This window comes from Impatiens glandulifera, chromosome 4 (assembly GCF_907164915.1).
Source record: "Impatiens glandulifera chromosome 4, dImpGla2.1, whole genome shotgun sequence".
Lineage (NCBI taxonomy): Eukaryota > Viridiplantae > Streptophyta > Magnoliopsida > Ericales > Balsaminaceae > Impatiens > Impatiens glandulifera.
Window position 1 is genome coordinate 53,763,532 of NC_061865.1, and position 18,550 is coordinate 53,782,081.

Here is an 18,550-nt window from a genome sequence, read left to right on the forward strand (position 1 = left end):
CGTCAATTTGTTTGATTAAATATCACATTGTCATCAAAACCTTCAAAGTCAATATCATCATCATCCCATATTAATTATCCTGATAACTGACAACTCATCATCTTTAATCGTTTCACTGTCATTTCCATTTTTTCACCATTTTTACGAACCTTATCTTTATCAGATCAACTTCTTCATCAATATTATAATATTGATTTTCATGACACTCTTTTCTTCAGCACATAATGTTCTCTATACAAAATTTTTTCAAATCCAACATTTTCAAAAATATTATTATGTTGATTTTCATTAACACCCTTTTCTTCAACACCATAAGGTTCTCTATACAAATCTTTTCAGTTACAACATATTCATTAATAATATGTTTGATTTTTAATTTTTTATCAAACACCCTTTCTTCAAGAACATCTACAGGAATTTCTTCATAAGCGAAATGTTTCTCTATAGTCTCAACTACAGCCCTTTCTTCAACATTGGGTTCAAAATCTTGAGACATTCTATTTTCTTATACTGTTTCAGCTTTAAAGTCTCTTGTTCATCTTCAAAATCAGTTGATTCTTCACCACCATTTGTAAGATAGTGAACTTATAAGGGTATTGGGTATTGGGTTAAAACATACCTAACTTAGTTTTAAACTATATAAAGGAAATAATTGCTCACTTGCTCTATTTAGATATCTGTATTAATACCTGTTATTCTTTCTTACCCATTTATCTAGATATAATACTATATGTTACTATCAGTTTTACTTTTTTGAAAATATTGCATTTTTATTGCATTAAATTTAGGACAAAAACTCACTTAATCTAACACTACGAATATCAAACAACAAAAACAATAATCAGGAAACAAAACTCAAAATACTTTTTTCAATGTCATACTTATATATACTTAACCTAATCGATTAAAAAAATCATAAAATTCAATTGTAGGAATCTAAACATACCGTAAATTTGAAATTGTAAGAGAATCGAAGTAGAAGGCTGAAATAGATATTTATGAAATCGAAACTGATCAACAAGGAAACAAATCCCGATCTCTCAGTAAAATACTCAAGGAAAAATAGGTAATTTTAGTTTTATAATTAGGATATATTTTTTAAATAAAAAGTTATTAAAGTTGCCATTACAGATTATGTTTGTGATTGTCACGTTAGTGGTTGAAACAATACTTTTATGACATTTTTTTTTTGCCAATAAAGACAATTTATAAATTAGATCGTGAAAATTATTAAGACAATTACATCCCGATATGTTGTCTAACGCAAAAATATGCCCTGCATTCCTAATGAACTTGCAAATTATGTCTTGCCACCACAACTTTAATATTCAGTTTCATCCATCACAGTTTTAATGAACTTGCAAAACAAAACACTGTAAGAAATTTTATTTTCCACTATCATTTTCTTTTATGTTTCAGCACTGAAAAAACTTCTTTATAATGACATTATATTTCCATAAGTAATTGAAAGTTAATTTATCAAAGAAAAAATAAATAAATATTTCTCATTTAGTATATAGAAAGTAACATTACCTCACATTTAAACTAATCAAATAATAATTTTAATAAAAGCAATAGAAAACTCAATGTACAATAGTTCAATTGAAAATAATTTTATTAAACATTGGACAAATCAAAACCAGGAGTATTAAATCTAGAAGCCATGAATCAATATTTATTGACAACATATATTGTCTCTTATTTCTAAAAAAAATAATAATAATAAGATATACAAATCTGGGCCAGCAGCATGTTCAATTTACACAAATTATATTCATATTTCACAACCAACTGCTGCTGCTCCTCCTCTAGATGAATCAAATTATCTAAAATAAATTCCTAAAATCTAAAGCATTCCGACCATTTGGTCATGACCTGAAATGTACATGTTAATAACATACTTTCTTTTTAAATCAATGATACACTTGTGGGGATACATAGAACTCGCTCTCAACGAAAACCGGTTTTAAATTTTCTTCTTTCATGAATTCAAGAGGAAACAGAACCAGAAATCCTTTCACATCCTTCAACTTCTCAATTGGATCCATCATAATCGACTTCTCTTTTCCTTCCTCAAATATTTCTAGTTTCTCGGGCGCCACTCCTAGATCAATTGTCGTGTGTCCTACTTTCTCTTTCGCATGGTTCATGCTTTGTCTAAATGCGTGTCTGTGGTTTATATAGTGTTAGATTGAACCAACAACGAGATTTAACAAATAAAATCACCAGGCGTGGATTAAAAAAGAATCACATTTGGAAACTGAATTTAGTTGACGGTTACTGATATGGTAACACAAGTGTTTTTCTAAATAGGGCCATTGTATGTATAAAGTGGTTACAGTAGTCACTTACCTTGATTGAATTGTGTCATTTGGTACACACCCGAAAACATCTTGGTAAATCATGGTATTAATCTGCTGACAAAAAAAGATTACTTTTAGATTGACAAAAGTACCAATCTTTTTCTTAAATAAGGTAAATTTTGCAATAGAACAAGAACTCAACCATAAAACCAGATCAATATACTTCTATTTATGCAGTTTACCATTATGACAAGAAAAATAACATAGAGTTCATGGATGGGAAAGAATTACATTACCTTTGCGGTTTCCAACCACAATTCTTTGTATGTGGAATCAGCTATGGGATCTCTGATTTGATCAACCTTAAGATTAACATTAAATGAAGGAAAATGATATCAAACAATGAGTATTATGTTGCCTCTTCTAAGACGGGAGAAAAATTCTTATTTTTTCGCCTTAAACAAGAAGAATGCTTTCTGACCTGTTGTCGTTGAAGACCAAGGTGTTCTGCCCAGAGAGTGACCCGAAGGCTGTGAGCAAATTTTCCAGCCTTCCATGGCTTCCCATTCATTGATGATTCCACAAACTCTTTATCTTCAACCACTATTCCAATCTGAGATTGCGTTTAAGAGTTGTAAGTAGGATCTTGAAATAAGGTATACAGAGAAACTTCATAAAGCAAAGGACATTGATCTACAATGCCCCTATCTTAAAATGCATAGGTTAATACATCTTTCCTTCAGCTCAGGTTAATTAATGAATATTGATTCTCCCAATCTCAAAAAGTTAATGAATATTGACTACTGATAGTTAGACATTTATCGTATGATTAAGATTATGAAAATGATACCAAGAAAAAGATGGTGTCACATTCTGAAAAATTAGTGTATTTTGTCCACCAAGCTATAAAAAGAAATCATCAAGTACCTCTGAATCTCTTGATCCAAGCAAACTCCTGTCATTTATATTCGATGAACCAATAAATGCTACACGGTCATCAATAATCATCACTTTGCTGTGAACATATACCTGCATGAAGAAATATTTAGATCTGCATATAGAAAATTAGGCTAGTAGAATTTGATGTAGTATGCCTTTGATAAAAAAGAGGATAAAACGAGTCAACATGGCTAGAAATTACTACCTGGCTAGTGACAACAGGACCACTTGGAGAGAGTCTACCATAAGTCCTAAGACCATAGAAAGAAATGTAATTGTTTGTCTCCAAACCTAACAGTGCATTAAGTTTCTGTAGTATTGAGTTTTTTCCTCTGCAAATAGTTCGATATTGCCAATGCATAATAGCTCTCACAGTTGCAGCACCGCCATCATCCAGACCTCCCTGTCAATTCACATATGAATATAAATAGAGATATTTTGGAGATAAAGAAGATAATGTTGGACTGCTAGCTACTGGGAATAACTGTATTTATTTTGTTATCAACTTTTTTCCACGTTGATAATGATCTGAAAAATCTACGTTTATTATGTTTATGAAAAATCACAATCATCTAAAGAAAATAATCTAATGATGATCCAAAAAGATAACTGAATCATGAAAACCTTTATAGCAAATGAAGCAAAAAATTACAATAATTTGGATCATGATCTAAAAATAAAATATGGATACCAAATGAAGCAACAAAAAATACTATAATCCCGACCAAGATAAAAAAAATAACAAACGAAAAAGAAAAAGAAATTCAATTTTAACTCCAATGGGATCGTGATTATAATTTATGGTAAAGATTGTGAAAAAAATACAAGTTTCAAAATAGGCTCATTATGGTCACACTTCCTTGGACAAAGCTAAATTATTACCTGGAAGCCAGGAAGAAGTGGCATAACAATAATGACCCTGAAGCATGTCTGCTCTCTTTGAGCTCGCAAAATACGATTGTACAAGGCATCAAGAACACGATTCTGTATGGTGTCATCTCCCGCTATTCCAGAAATGAAAAATTGGTTCTGCAGCAAAGAAGTTGTTTTTACTACTACAGAATTAACTTTTGGGCTCAAATGAAAATAGATGTATATCTATGACTCCAAATCAAAGCTGTCTGCAGATTTATTCAGATGTAAGTTCAGAAAAAGAACTATAGGTTAGTCTCTTGTATATTTATGTACCTCAATGTAGATGCAATGCTGTGCTTGCTCAATAAGGGAACAATACGCCCTATGAATGCTATCTTCAGTTTGGCTGCTTCCAGCCGACCACTGGCTGACACTTCTGATGACCTGTACAGCATAAAAGACAATGTGAATACAAGAAAAAGAATCAAAAGTGGAATATCATGCATAAAATAAAAGATTTTTAGGTATATCATAGTGCATGACAAATCATTATCCTCTCATGTTTATCATATGTGACACAATTTTCATAGATCAAACATTTTTATAAGCTATTCCATAAGAAGATTAGCAACCTGACAACGGCAGGGGCAACGAGGACCAACTTGCGAAATTTCACTATGGGAAAAGTCTTGATAGTCACTCTCCTGTTTTTCCCACCAGTCATAGGAATCTTGCTGCGTCATGTCATCAGTACTCGTATCATCCTCCACATCCATGAAATTAAGTTCATCCACAGAATTGATTATTTTCTTATCTGGATAAGAAGGGTCAACTTCATTGTTTGGTTGATAAGAGTCTTGACTTTCGTCGATAATGTCATTTAACTTATTATTAGTATTGATTTGATCAAGCCCATCAACTTCCATCGGCAGAAGGAGTGGAAGGTCTTCCAATGGCGATTGCGATGAAAATGAGTCTTGTCTGGCGAAGAAGTTCTCCTGCACAGTGTCTGCAGTTGGAATTTCAATATTTCTCTGCATGCTATTTCCCAGGTAATGCGGGAGCACCATGTGGTGTTGGGGAATTAACAGTGGGATTGCTTCTTCTTTAGGAGCTTTGTTTCTCTGGAGAATTGTGCAAAGGAAATATAATTAGATTCACCAGTAATGATGTTCTAAAGAGACTAGAAGCAAACCTATATCAAACCTTAGCATGGTTCCAACGTTGAACAAAATGTCTTGCAACATCCCGACAGGGTGGTCCTGAGATAGCACAATGGACATCATGCCAAGGCATTCGAGGATATTGTTCACGCTCCAGTTCATCTTTCATGGTATCTTCCCATGAATTTGGTTCAGATTCTCTATCCATTCCAGAGTACAACAAGAAAATATAGCAAATAAGTACATAGAAACTTTAAGTAGCAATAATTTGAGGAACTATTTCATTTTATCCCAAAGAGTGAAAACTCACATAAGGCTTTTGATAGACAAACATCAACAATATGAATTTCTTTCAAAGATGATGATTCACAGTAAAAAAATATTGGGTTTAGAAGATTTTATTTATTTTTGTTAAATGTTAAAGTTTGTATTAAATAGAGTTATTGGGAAGACGAGTTCTAATTATACAAATATTTATATCAGGTGTTCAACATTTGACTTTAACTATGTTCAGGCAAATTGAATTGGTGGAAAATTCTACTGGTTATTCATAAAAGTTTTAAATTGATCATGTTTTAGTATACCATTTTCTTCATGTTTATCATGATGGGGAGCAATTTTCTAAAAAATAATTTGCTTCACGGTGTCAAAATCAATCTAATCATGATCCAAAGAAAAAAACTCAATATCAAATGAAAGTTACATTATATAATTTGGATAATTATTTAAAAGATTAGAATTAATTTATATACCAAAATTAAGCAACAAAAATTACATTATAATTTGAATCATAATCCAGAAAATAATCTGAATCTTGATTGAGAAAGAATTTTATGTCAAACAAAAAAAAATCAGATTCAATTCTACCTTTTGGTGATTTTTACCTAAAATTGTGGTTGTGACAAAGATTGAGTTGTATCCATGGCACAGAGAAAACATGATTTACCTTGGATTATAATAATCCTTTCCAGGCCACAAGGAAGATGGGGAATCACCAACATTGTGTTCAATTGTGTCAAAGCGGCCAAAGCACAGATCCAAACCTCCAATGAAACAAATCCGATAGTCAACTATGACAAGTTTCTCATGGTGTGACCTGCATGATTAGAAACAGCATCCTGTTATATTTTACAGTGAAAGGGTCTCTAGCATGAATTTCAAATTTGATGATATTGTTATATAACTCTGTGAATTGCCATTTACCACAAGTAAATACCCGCAGGGCGGCGGTGAGGGTAGCGTAAAACTTTCACATTCTCATGAATATTAAGCAATCGTTTCATACTGTACGAACTATTAATTTTCAGTGCAATAGACACCTCCTTGTACATAAGAATATAAATCTGCAAAAGAATTACCTTAAGGTTAGTGCATGGACATGGAGCTATGACTAGATTATTAATATTGTTCTACCGCCACAATTTTCGATCAAATTCATGCTACACTTTTGAAAACAGCATAAAATTGCTGACAAAAATTAGCCTATTTAGATACATGTTGAATCAATTGCTACTGGATGTTAACATATATCAACTATTTAGTTCTGTAACTGAAAACAAATACAAAACAAGGATTAATCAAGAAGAAAATGTACAGAATACTGGAGAATTGATTACAAACCTGGATTCCTTGCTTGGCTTTAGCTTCAAGTAAAACATCAAGCCTAGAGGAACCATGAATGAGGTAAGGTCGTCTAAGATACAACTCGGGGCAAAGCCACCATCCAGTTATGAAAATCTAAAATAAAATAGAATAATTCAGATATTTTAGTTTTGGGACACCAACATCAACAATATTGAATCTGAGCTCTTCAAATGTAAGAGATTAATTAACCTCCGATTTTGCATTCTCTATAGCACAAGCAATTGCTTCAAAGGCAGCTTGTCCATCAACAAACCACTGAGCTTGACTAGCATCTTCGATCAAGCCTCTCGGAGGAGCAAAAGAACCGAAGCGATGGGGATGAGACCAGCCCTCAAGTGGTTTCATAGAAACATCATTAATTGCCAAAACCCAATCCTCCACTTTAGCACGACTAGTGGTTCTTAAATTTATGCTCCCATTTCCACATAACACCTACACTTCAGGCTAGTCATATTTATTTGATTGTTTTTCCAGCAACAAGAATGGGAAGCAAAAACTCTCAGTAATTTCAGAAACTAAATGGATTTTGTTTGCTCATTTCCTCTTGTAACTCAATTAAAAGAAGCATCAGTCTACATTAAGATAGCATACACAACCAGGAATAACACCATGAGCTCGAAATCTCGAGGCGTGAAATTATTTGAAAAAAAAAAGTTCATCCAGCTTTGAGAAGGAGACTATTCTCTTAAGTAACTTTATGATAGCTTTTAGTGTAGACAATATAAACCACGACTCACTGCTGTAGTTATTACCTCCTTCAATGTGAGACTTTTAAAAAATGATTATAATGAAGCATTATCAGTCTTTCATGTTTAGAACAAAGTGAAATGATAAAAGCAAATGACCTGAAATGCATAATACAGGGGATTGCGCTCCTTGATCTTCTCTGCTAAGGGTACAAGTGCCTCTTCATCTTTACTTGTAGCTGAAGGAACATCAAAGATAATAATGTCTAAGAGGTTCGCATCAAATGGATCGTCCAATAAGGCAAGAAAACCAGGTTTAAGTACAGCCCAGACCTAGAAGAAAACATAGAGTAGCAATAAAAAATGATTTGTTGGAAAAAGATAAACTGAAATTCAAAGCCATGTTTAGTAATACAAAATATGGATGAATGTAGGAAAAAATATTTACACATTTGCTGGCTCATGGGAATTTTCAAGTATTTTTCCCACAGCTGATGTGAACAACTTATGCCAGATTTTATTTTTATTTTTTCTTAAAGCTCTATTGTAACTTCGTGGCAACAAAATTAGCTACTATTTGTATTTGGGTATATGTGTTTGATTGAGTTTGCATCTCTCTATAAAAGTGACAATAAAGGAAGAAGGAACACTGAATCTCATCATGTCAAAATCACGAGGATTCAAGGAAGATGTTAATAACTATGCACCACTAGATAAAATAAATGATGGTCATTCAATTTTCAAATGTAAGAGATTAGAAACATATGTTAAGAGGCAAGCAACATGGAACCAAACAAAAAAAACAAGTTCATATGAGGATTGTGCTTAGTTCTTGAACCTATTTGGAATCAACAATTGGACTTACAATTTCTACTGTAATTGCATTTGAATGTTCTCAAATCAGGCAATAACTATTGAAACCGCAAACACAATCAAGTTCAAAGAAGTTTCGAAAAGACCCTAAAACTTACAACTAGACTAAATGCTGAAACCTAAATTAATCCATTACCTTTTGCCAGTTGTTGAAACAGTTGAGCCAAGGACACACCAAACAACCATCATCTTTAGGAATCTTTGGAAGATGATTAACCATCAAATATCCTTCTTTCAACTTTGCACCAAATTCTTGCGCAAATGAAAATTTAGACACCTCAAGAAAGCTGCACACCTGAAAGTTGAAATTTGCTAAGAACATAAAAAGGATAGCCGGATTCATTAATCGAATGTAGCATACCTCTCGAGAATTGACGATATTTATGTTTCCCAAGAAATGATTTAGGTACCCTTGCATAGCAACTTTAGCATTTTCTGAAACATCTTGCGCTCCCAGAGCTGGACGGATGATTTGTAAAGCAGCCTTGGACGGTACATATCTACAAAAAAAGAAACAATGTAAATGCAACCTATAACCATGACCACTTATCATAAATTAGTAATCACCTGTTCTTAGAAATCTCTTCTGGATGTATAGGAATAGCTCCATCATCAGGTTCATCATTATCATGTACAACAGTTGTTTGATGATCTCCTATTCCTATGTTATGCAGCCACTCTTTAACCTTTCAATCAGGACAAAATCCATAAGTATTGTAATTTACTGATTCTAGATTAGTATTAGAACCTAACCTGCTCTTGTTTCTCATGCAACTCCTCGATTATAGCACGTTTCCTTAACGCAATATGTAAATATATAACTTGTGAAGCTTTCTTCACTAGAATCCATTTAAACTGTTTGAGAAACAATTAATTAACACAATTTATCTACAATTAACGATGCATCCGTGTTTATGTGTGTTTGAAATTTAAGAGAGTTTTGAGCATGCCTGTTTGTATTGAAGCTGAATGATGTAAGTCAACTGAACCGGAGTAAAAAAATCACCGGCGTCTGGTCTTGAAACAGAAACAATCGTTGCCTCCGGCAATTCCTGGAAAATAGCCGGCGGTAATGTCTCCGGCCTGATTGGAACGTAGTTGCAGAGGAGTTTCTCCGATGACATTGTAATCTTCTGATTTCACCGGTGAAAAACAGTTTTCACAAGTCCTCTTCCAGATTTGATAGAGTTTTAGAGAGAGAAAGCTCTGGTTTTAGACAGAGAGAGTGGAAGGGACGTCACTGGTTCAATCATGGATGCATACAGTTTCCATGGTTGAATCTGATTGATCATATTTATTTAATAAAATTTGAATAATCAAACGGCATCTAAAGAGCTAAGTTAGAATATTCAGACTTATGTGCTTTTAAATATGAGAATATGCTTGATCAAATGAATTGACACCAAATCATTGAGATGATACAAGAAATTATAACAAAACAACAAAATTAATATTTTTTTAAATAATTTGTAAATTTTTTACTTTATTTTGATAAACAACAAAATGTTTTTATTTTGTATAAAAAATTAGGCGGACAATTGAGATTTTAGATATTTTCTTTTAAACTACGGAATTTTAAAGATTCAGTAGTAAAAATCATTGATTACGTAAAATTTTGTAGTTAAATTAGTGACATAAAATTTTATTTATTTATAAGTTTCACGAGGTAGATAATAAGTTAACGATGTTTGAAATCGTTTAGACAAAAACATTGTTTTTATAAATTTAATAATAAGGAGTCCCAAATTATGATCCAAAATTTTAATTCACCACGATAAGAAGTCTCAGTTTAAAATTTAACAACAAAAGAAAAATTATATACCAAAGAAGTTACATTTTTCAAATAAATTCAAAAAAATTATTATATATACATATATATTTTATTTTATTTTAATTTTAAGAAACTTCGTTACCCACAATTAGGGATGATAATAAAAGAACGGGGAATGCATTTATAATCTCCGCCTCGTTTTACTTCGAGAATTTAGTTTTACTACCAACCCTGCCTCGTTTGATTTTGAAAAATCTCCACGGGGCAATGTTTATATTATATTTTCTAATTTTTTTTATATATAATAAAATTATATATACAAATTTTTTTAATATAATATATTAAAATATATTGAAATTTTATATTATTATAAAAAAATAAATTTAAAACTCTTATAAAATATAATAAATAAATATATTATTGATTTTATATATTTAATTGTGTTTATAGTGTTTGGGGGTGAGATCATGACGAGAATACAAATAACACTTTTGCCAGATATCCGGTAAACTATAGGTCAAACCAGAGAAAAATCACCTCAAACAGGACATTTCGGTTTGGTTACTACAGGACAGATTCAAATTGTCATCCTTACCCACAATAGTAGTCACATACCTATTTTAAAATAATAATAAAATTATTAATTTTATTTTGAGTAATTACAATTTTAAAGTCTCTTTTTAAAATTTATAAATACAAATTGTATCGTCTTAATATTTGTTTTTTTGTACACTTTTTATTTGGTATACTTGTTTAAAGGTTGAAGTGATTAAGAATACACAACCTAACATATTAATTATTATTTTTAGTTAATATCATTTTTAAAATAGTGTCGTTATCACCACCGAGGAATCTGAAGAATAATTTTGGCATAATATATTTTATACCTAGTGCTTGCAAAAATGGAAGGAAATGAGTACAATAATAAGAATTATTTATTTATTTGTTTTTGTGCTGAATAATATTATTATATTTGAGTTGGATAAAAATTATTTGTATTTGTATGAATTTAAAGAATAAAAAGAATTTGAAAATTGAAAATCAATTCAACATTAATTTATCTGTTTGAATATTATTTTAAAATAGTGTCCTTGTTAGTAACAAGGAATCAGGAATAATTTTGGCATAATAAATTGGATGTCAAGTGTTACAAATGGAAAAACATGAGTATAATAATAATTATTATAATTGATAATATATATATATATATATTGCCTAAATAATTATTTGTGTATGAATTCAAATAATATAAAGAAGTTGAAAAATGAACATTAAATCTAAGCAGGATATTTATGTTTCTCTCCAATCTTTTATTAATGAATAATAATATATATGGTTGAATTATTCTATTTATAACTAAACTAATTTTAAATATAGAGAACCAATAAAAATAAGAATAAGAATGAAATTAAAAATAATATTCAAGTGTCTATTTTCACTTCATTCACATTTCCCAAATTTATTGATAAATAATTAGTTTACTTCTTTTTATTTTATTAAAGAATAATAGAGACTTAAAACATGTTACATAAGAAGTCAATTAAGATAATTACAAATAAACAATAATAATGAACACATAAAACTAGGGTGAGCAAACGGGTAAACCCAACCCATAATTCAACTCATATTATTTACTAATATGGGTTGGGTATGAGTTGAGTTGAGTATGGGTTGGGTAACCCAAATTATTTTATTTTTATTTTTTCATTTAACATGTATTTGATTAATTTAACATATTTTTATTCGTTTAACACGTTTTCTACATTTTTCACGTTTTTGACACATTTTGAAATGTTTAACACGTTTTTCACGTTTTTCACACGTTTAATACGTTTTCACACGTTTAATACGTTTTTCACACGTTTAACACGTTTTTGGCACGTTCAACACATTTTGACACGTTGAACACGTTTTCATGTTTTTGGCATGTTTAACACGTTTTTAACACGTTTAACACATTTTTCACGATTATGACACATTTAACACATTTTGACACGTTTTTCACGTTTTCGGGCACGTTTTGACACGTTTAACTTGTTTTTCATATTTTTGACACGTTGAATACATTTTCACATTTTTTCACGTTTTTGGCACGTTTAACACGTTTAAACACGTTTCACACATTTTCTACATTTTTGACATGTTTAACACGTTTTTGACACGTTTTTCACGTTTAATACATTTTCACACGTTTTTGACATGTTTTTCACATTTTCGACACATTTAATACGTTTTTCACACGTTTAACACGTTTTGACACGTTTAACATGTTTTTGGCACGTTTAACACATTTTGACATGCTGGACATTGTTTTCATGTTTTGACATGTTTAACACGTTTTTGACACGTTTGACATGTTTTTCACGATTATGACACATTTTCACGTTTTTGGCACGTTTTTACATGTTTAACATGTTTTTCATATTTTTGACACGTTGAACATGTTTTCACATATTTGTCACGTTTTTGGCACGTTTAATACGTTTTGACACGTTTGACACATTTTCCACATTTTTGACATGTTTTGACACGTTTAACATGTTTTTGACACGTTTTTCACGTTTTCGACACATTTAATACGATTTTCACACGTTTAATACGTTTTGACACGTTTTCGACACGTTTAACACATTTTGACATGTTTAACATGTTTTTGGCACGTTTAACATATTTTGACACATTGAACACTGTTTTCATGTTTTGACATGTTTAACACGTTTAACACGTTTTTGACACGTTTGACACGTTTTCACGACTACGACACATTTAACACATTTTGACACATTTTTCACGTTTGTGGCACGTTTGAGCACATTTAACATGTTTTTCATATTTTGACACGTTGAACACGTTTTCACATGTTTTTTTTACGTTTTTGGCACATTTAACACGTTTTGACACGTTTTCCACGTTTTTTTGCACATTTTGACATGTTTAACACGTTTTTGACACGTTTAACATGTTTCTCATATTTTAACATGTTTAATACATTTTTCACACATTTGACGTGCCAAAACGTGAAAAACGTGTTAAATGTACCAAAAACGTGTTAAAACTTATCAAAATGTGTTAACGTGCAAAAAACATATTAAACATGTAAAAAATATTTTAAACGTGTTAAAATATCAAAAACGTGTTAAACGTGCCAAAACCGTGAAAACGTGCCAAAATGTGAAAAACGTGTTAAACATACCAAAACTTGTTAAATGAACTAAAAATGTGTTAAATGAGCAAAAACCTGTTAAACGTGTTAAACATGTCAAAAACGTGTTAAACGTGCCAAAAATGTGAAATATCTGTCAAATATGTCAAAAACGTGTTAAACATGCCAAAAATGTGGAAAAACATGTTAACCGTATGAAAAACGTGTTAAACGTGTTAAACATATCAAAAATGTATTAAAATGTCAAAAATGTGTTAAACGTGCCAAAAACGTGAAAACCGTGTTAAACTTATCAACAACATATTATATATATTAAAAATATGTTAAACGTGCCAAAAACGTAAAAAAATGTGTTAAACTTGTCAAAAACGCGATAAACGTATTAAACATGTCAAAAACGTGTTAAACGTGACAAAAATGTGAAAAACGTGTTATTAGTGTGAAAACGTGTTAAACATGTCAAAAACGTGAAAAACGCGTTATTAGTGTGAAAACGTGTTAAACATGTCAAAAATGTGTTAAACGTGCAAAAAAAACGTGAAAACGTGTTAAACGTGTGAAAAACGTGTTATAAGTGTAAAAACGTGTTAAAAATATTAAAAACGCATTAAACATATGAAAAACGTGTTAAACATGTCAAAAACGTGTTCAACTTTAAGTTGGAAGATGATTAGTTTATATTTGATTAATAATAGAGAAATAAATTAAATTTATATAATTTAGGTAACCCTAATCCAACCCAAATTAAACCCAACTCATATTCAACCCAACCCATATTCAATCCAACCCAAATTAATATTTTGGGTTTGGGTTTGGATTGAGTTTGGGTAAACCCAAATTATGCTCACCCCTAAATTTACTATTCAATTTTAAAATATCAATTTTATTTCATAATAGATCATTATGTAGTCAATTTTTATGTAAATTGTTAAAAAATATTAAAACAACACTATTTTTATAATAAATATAATTTTTTTTTGATAAGTTGAATTAATTTATTAAAATGAATGTATAAAATAAGGAAACAATTAATGGGAGAACAGGGAATGCCATTTCTTATATATCAATATCAATTCATCGTTGTAATATATGTTTGTTTCCAATCACATACTTTAAGAAAACAAATGATCATGATTTAAATTAAATGTAAGTTTTAAAATAAATCAAGCTTTTATTGGACAATGTCTTTTATTATATATGATCCAATCAATTGCGGACCCTGATTATTGGGGGAAATTTGACGAAATAACTTTTTTTTTGGAAAATAGTTTAGTGTCATTTCATTAAAAAAACCCAAAAGAGGGAAAAAATACAAAAGTTTAAGATCATGATCATTTGTATGTAGATTTCTAGATTTGACAATGTGGCAACGAATTAAGTATGTAGCCCGCAAACACACTTAACCAGGCGCAGAACCGACGGGCTCGAACCTAGGACCTTAGGGTTAATATCCACCTCTTGTTGCCGCTAAGCTAGAAGAGGGGATAAAAATGTGGCAACGAATTAAATAAGTAGCACACAAACACACTTAACCATTTAACCAGACGCAGAACTTGCGACGGGCTCGAACCTAAGACCTTATGATTAATATCCACCTCTTGTTGCCGCTAGGCTAGAAGAGGGGATAAAATGTGGCAACGGATTAAGTATGTAGCCCGCAAACACACTTAACCATTTAATAGCCTTACTACCAAAAATAACATAGGTAGGATAATTTTTGCAAATGTAACATTTTGCCATGGGTAAAAGACTTTTTTACCCTTAAATAAAAAATTGAGTTATTTCCTAATTCTTTTCTTTCCCTCTCCTTGTTTCAGTTTCTCCCCGACCCTTTGGTATTCTCTTTCTCTCATTTCAGTTTCTCCCCCGACCCTTTGGTATTCTCTTTCTCTCATTTCAGTTTCTCTCCCCGATGATCCAAGCAAAGCAACGAAACGAAGGAAGCCGATCGATCAACTCCCGAGGCAATGCATGAACGCCTTCATCATTTCAGGTGAGTTATGCCCATTTTTCCGTCGTTTTCCTTGTATTCATGCTGAAAAGGAAGAATGGTTTAGGGTTTTAGCATTTTGTTTAGGGTTTTAGGGGTGGCTTCGACAGATGTATATTCGCCTGCGACATATGCATTATTCGCCTGCGATAGATGCATATTCGCCTGCGACAGATGCATATTCGCCTGTGACAGATGCATATTCGTCTGTGACGCTTGCGATATGTATCTCTCAATCTCCCTTTTATGTTTTGCTTACTGGTCTATTTATGTGTTATTTTGATGTCTTTAATCCATGAATGAGCATCACTTCACTAGCCTGTACGTTTGAATGCTTTTGGGGCACACAAAATGGGCGTTGAGGATGGAGGGAGCCCGAATAAAATGGGTAATAATAACAATGGGTGGGGGATGTGAATGCACAAAGGGATGATTAGAGAGAACCTTCAGAGGATTTTCTAAACGACGAAGAGACTGATAATGGGCAAAATGATTGGCGTGATGAAGGGGTGAATTTAATTTAAATGCTAAGTAAAAGAGGAACAATTCTAAATTTGAATCCAAAGAATGAGATTTTGATTGATTGATATGTTTGTGAATTAGAAGAGTTTTATTTTTTCATCACTGAGTGGTGGTGTTTGTTGTTGCAGTTTTTTTTGTCATAACCATTTCTATTGAAATCAAATTACTAGAAATGATGTTCAATTGTTGATATATGTGTTGGGGAGTGTTATTTGAAAACAATCAATTGGAGCTGGGTACTAAGATTTAATCATTCTTATCATTATTTAAATTATCACCATGTATCATTTATTGTAAGACACTTAATTTGAATGTTCTAAACAATTGTAAAAATGTTTTTATTTTGTAAATCATTTTCAATATTAAATACAAGTTTAACATAAATAATCACATTTTTAGAAGAAGAAAAACACTAGATCAAACAAGTGGAGGCATAAACTCAATTCTAAGTGATTAAATTTCTAGAAAAAAAACTGAACCACTCTTGTAAGTCAAAAAAGTCAGGCAGGAAAATCTTTTTTTCGACGTTTCTTCGCTTTCTCAGTAATGACCTTTAGTTCAATGTTAGTGGCTGCTGCCAAAGAATTAATGTCGAGGTCTACTTCTTCAACTGTCACAAGGAAGCTAGGGTTATTCTGAGCTCCTATATTCAGAACTTTGCTGAGATCTTTAGACAATTTGGTTAAATCAATCCCAATATTCCATTTTTCTTCAATAGTGAATTTCCTAAAATGATGTTCATGTTAGTTATAAGTGAAAGGTAATGATAGTCAATAGAGCATTGAGTAGTAGCCATGGAAAACAAACCTGCATTTTTGAACCAAATTTTTGAGAGTTCTTCCAAATGATTATCCACATCATAAAGCTGAACAATATTTATTTATCAATCTCGTTAATATGTTATACACTGACTGCATTTTAATTTGTGAGATCTGCTAATAAACCTCGTTTCTTAAATCCTTTGCTATTCTTCCATTAACAGCATCCTCAGCAAGTGTCATTTTTATCTGAGATTCTGATTCCTCCTTTTCTCGTCTTTTCTCCTATTAAAAAAGCACTTGATAGTTGATAATGTAATAGAATCGCAAACCAAAAATAAATAAGTAAATGAAATGAGATTGTAAGTTACTACTACATCTTCCATAACTTTTGGAAAAAATAGTTGCCACTTTTCTTCGAATTTTTCTAACAAAGTCTTCGCCATCAAATGAACATCGCTCTTTTCATCGTTATACTGCATTGCATTGTCGAACACTAGCCTCGTATCAGTAAAAATGTCACGAACATTCTTATAACTAGTTTCATCATTGGCCTCCATTTGATTCTTTATAGTACTGAAGTTCATAGGTCTGTCAATAAACTATACACACTTTCTAACATTATAATCAATAGAAATGTAAACCAGAAAAGAAAAAAGTACCTTACCTCATAGTAGTTATCCAACCCAAGACCTTCAACATCAACATGCTGCATAAAGGGCCATGCCCACTTGTGCTGAGTTATTTGATAAGTAAATCACAATGTCAGAAAGCAAACTAACGTTGTTTGTACAAACGACCAAATAACCAAAGGGTCGCAGACGGAAAATGCATTTGTCGCAGGCGAATAATGCATCTGTCGCAGGCAAATATGCATATTCACCTACGACAAATGCATAATAAACCCTAAATCATTCAGCCACCCCTAAAACCCTAAACCAAACGCTAAAACCCTAAATCGTTCTTCCTTTTCAGCATGCATGCAAGGAAAACGACGGAAAAAGGCATAACTCACCTGAGATGACGAAGGCGTTCCGGCGTTGCCTCGGGGAGTTGATCGATCGACTTCCTTCGTTTCGTTGCTTCGCTTGGATCGTCGAGGGGATAAACTGAAATGAGAGAAAGGGAATACCAATGGGTCGGCGGAGAAATTGAAATGAGAAGAGTTGGGAGAGAAAAGAAACGAGAAATAACCCTATTTTTTATTTGAGGGGTAAAATGGTCTTTTACCCATGGCAAAAAGGTTACATTTGCAAAAATTATCTTACCTATGTTATTTTTGGTAATAAAGCTATTATGAAGGTTAGTTCGTTAAATTCCTGATTATTGAGCTGTCTTAGACATTAAATTTCTTTTTATCTAATTTAATAAATATTCATATAGATAAGTTGGTTTCACTTAATAAATATAAATAACTTTTTTTTACTTGTAAATGATTAAATTCTTTTAGATAATGAGTTTAAAAAAGGCTGTTTTTTTTTGGCATAATGGGTTGGCTGTTGAGTATTATGTTTACTAATTATTATTTTTTGGATGGTTGTCCCTAGGGGGACTTAACCTGGGCTAGCCCTAGATATCCAATATAACAATAACATCAATTTAATATTTCTAAAATTTGCAATTAAATGAATCTTAAACACAACCTTATAATCCATGTATTTTCTTAAAAATGAATCTTTAATCATATTTTTATAAGAAAAATAATAATATATCTCGTCCAAAATAAATCTATTGTTTCATTGTGGCATAATATACTCCATGCCTTCACATAAGATACTATAACCTAAAAAGAAACATAATATTTCAAAATTGATTACTCAGTGTAAAAAAGCTTTTTAACATATAATTAACAAGAAAAAATGATAGGATAATTTATAATTAAC

The 18,550-nt window shown here is 31.4% G+C and overlaps 1 protein-coding gene and 1 pseudogene across 1 annotated transcript; both read right to left on the reverse strand.

Moving 5' to 3' along the window:
- Nucleotides 1-1,648: 1,648 nt before the first annotated feature.
- Nucleotides 1,649-9,587, reverse strand: LOC124935386 (phospholipase D zeta 1-like). Its single transcript, XM_047475823.1, has 20 exons — nucleotides 9,414-9,587; nucleotides 9,217-9,318; nucleotides 9,031-9,149; nucleotides 8,825-8,963; nucleotides 8,600-8,758; nucleotides 7,750-7,923; nucleotides 7,094-7,336; nucleotides 6,881-6,997; nucleotides 6,464-6,603; nucleotides 6,207-6,356; nucleotides 5,304-5,460; nucleotides 4,730-5,221; nucleotides 4,431-4,541; nucleotides 4,125-4,271; nucleotides 3,448-3,645; nucleotides 3,231-3,332; nucleotides 2,785-2,916; nucleotides 2,600-2,665; nucleotides 2,353-2,414; nucleotides 1,649-2,169 (listed from the first exon to the last, which is right to left on the reverse strand). Exons 1-20 carry the CDS (start codon nucleotides 9,585-9,587, stop codon nucleotides 1,914-1,916), a joined length of 3,240 nt encoding a protein of 1,079 aa, XP_047331779.1. The 3' UTR covers nucleotides 1,649-1,913.
- A 6,822-nt stretch (nucleotides 9,588-16,409) lies between these two features.
- On the reverse strand, nucleotides 16,410-17,409 carry LOC124935387 (annotated as a pseudogene).
- Between the last annotated feature and the right edge of the window lie 1,141 nt (nucleotides 17,410-18,550).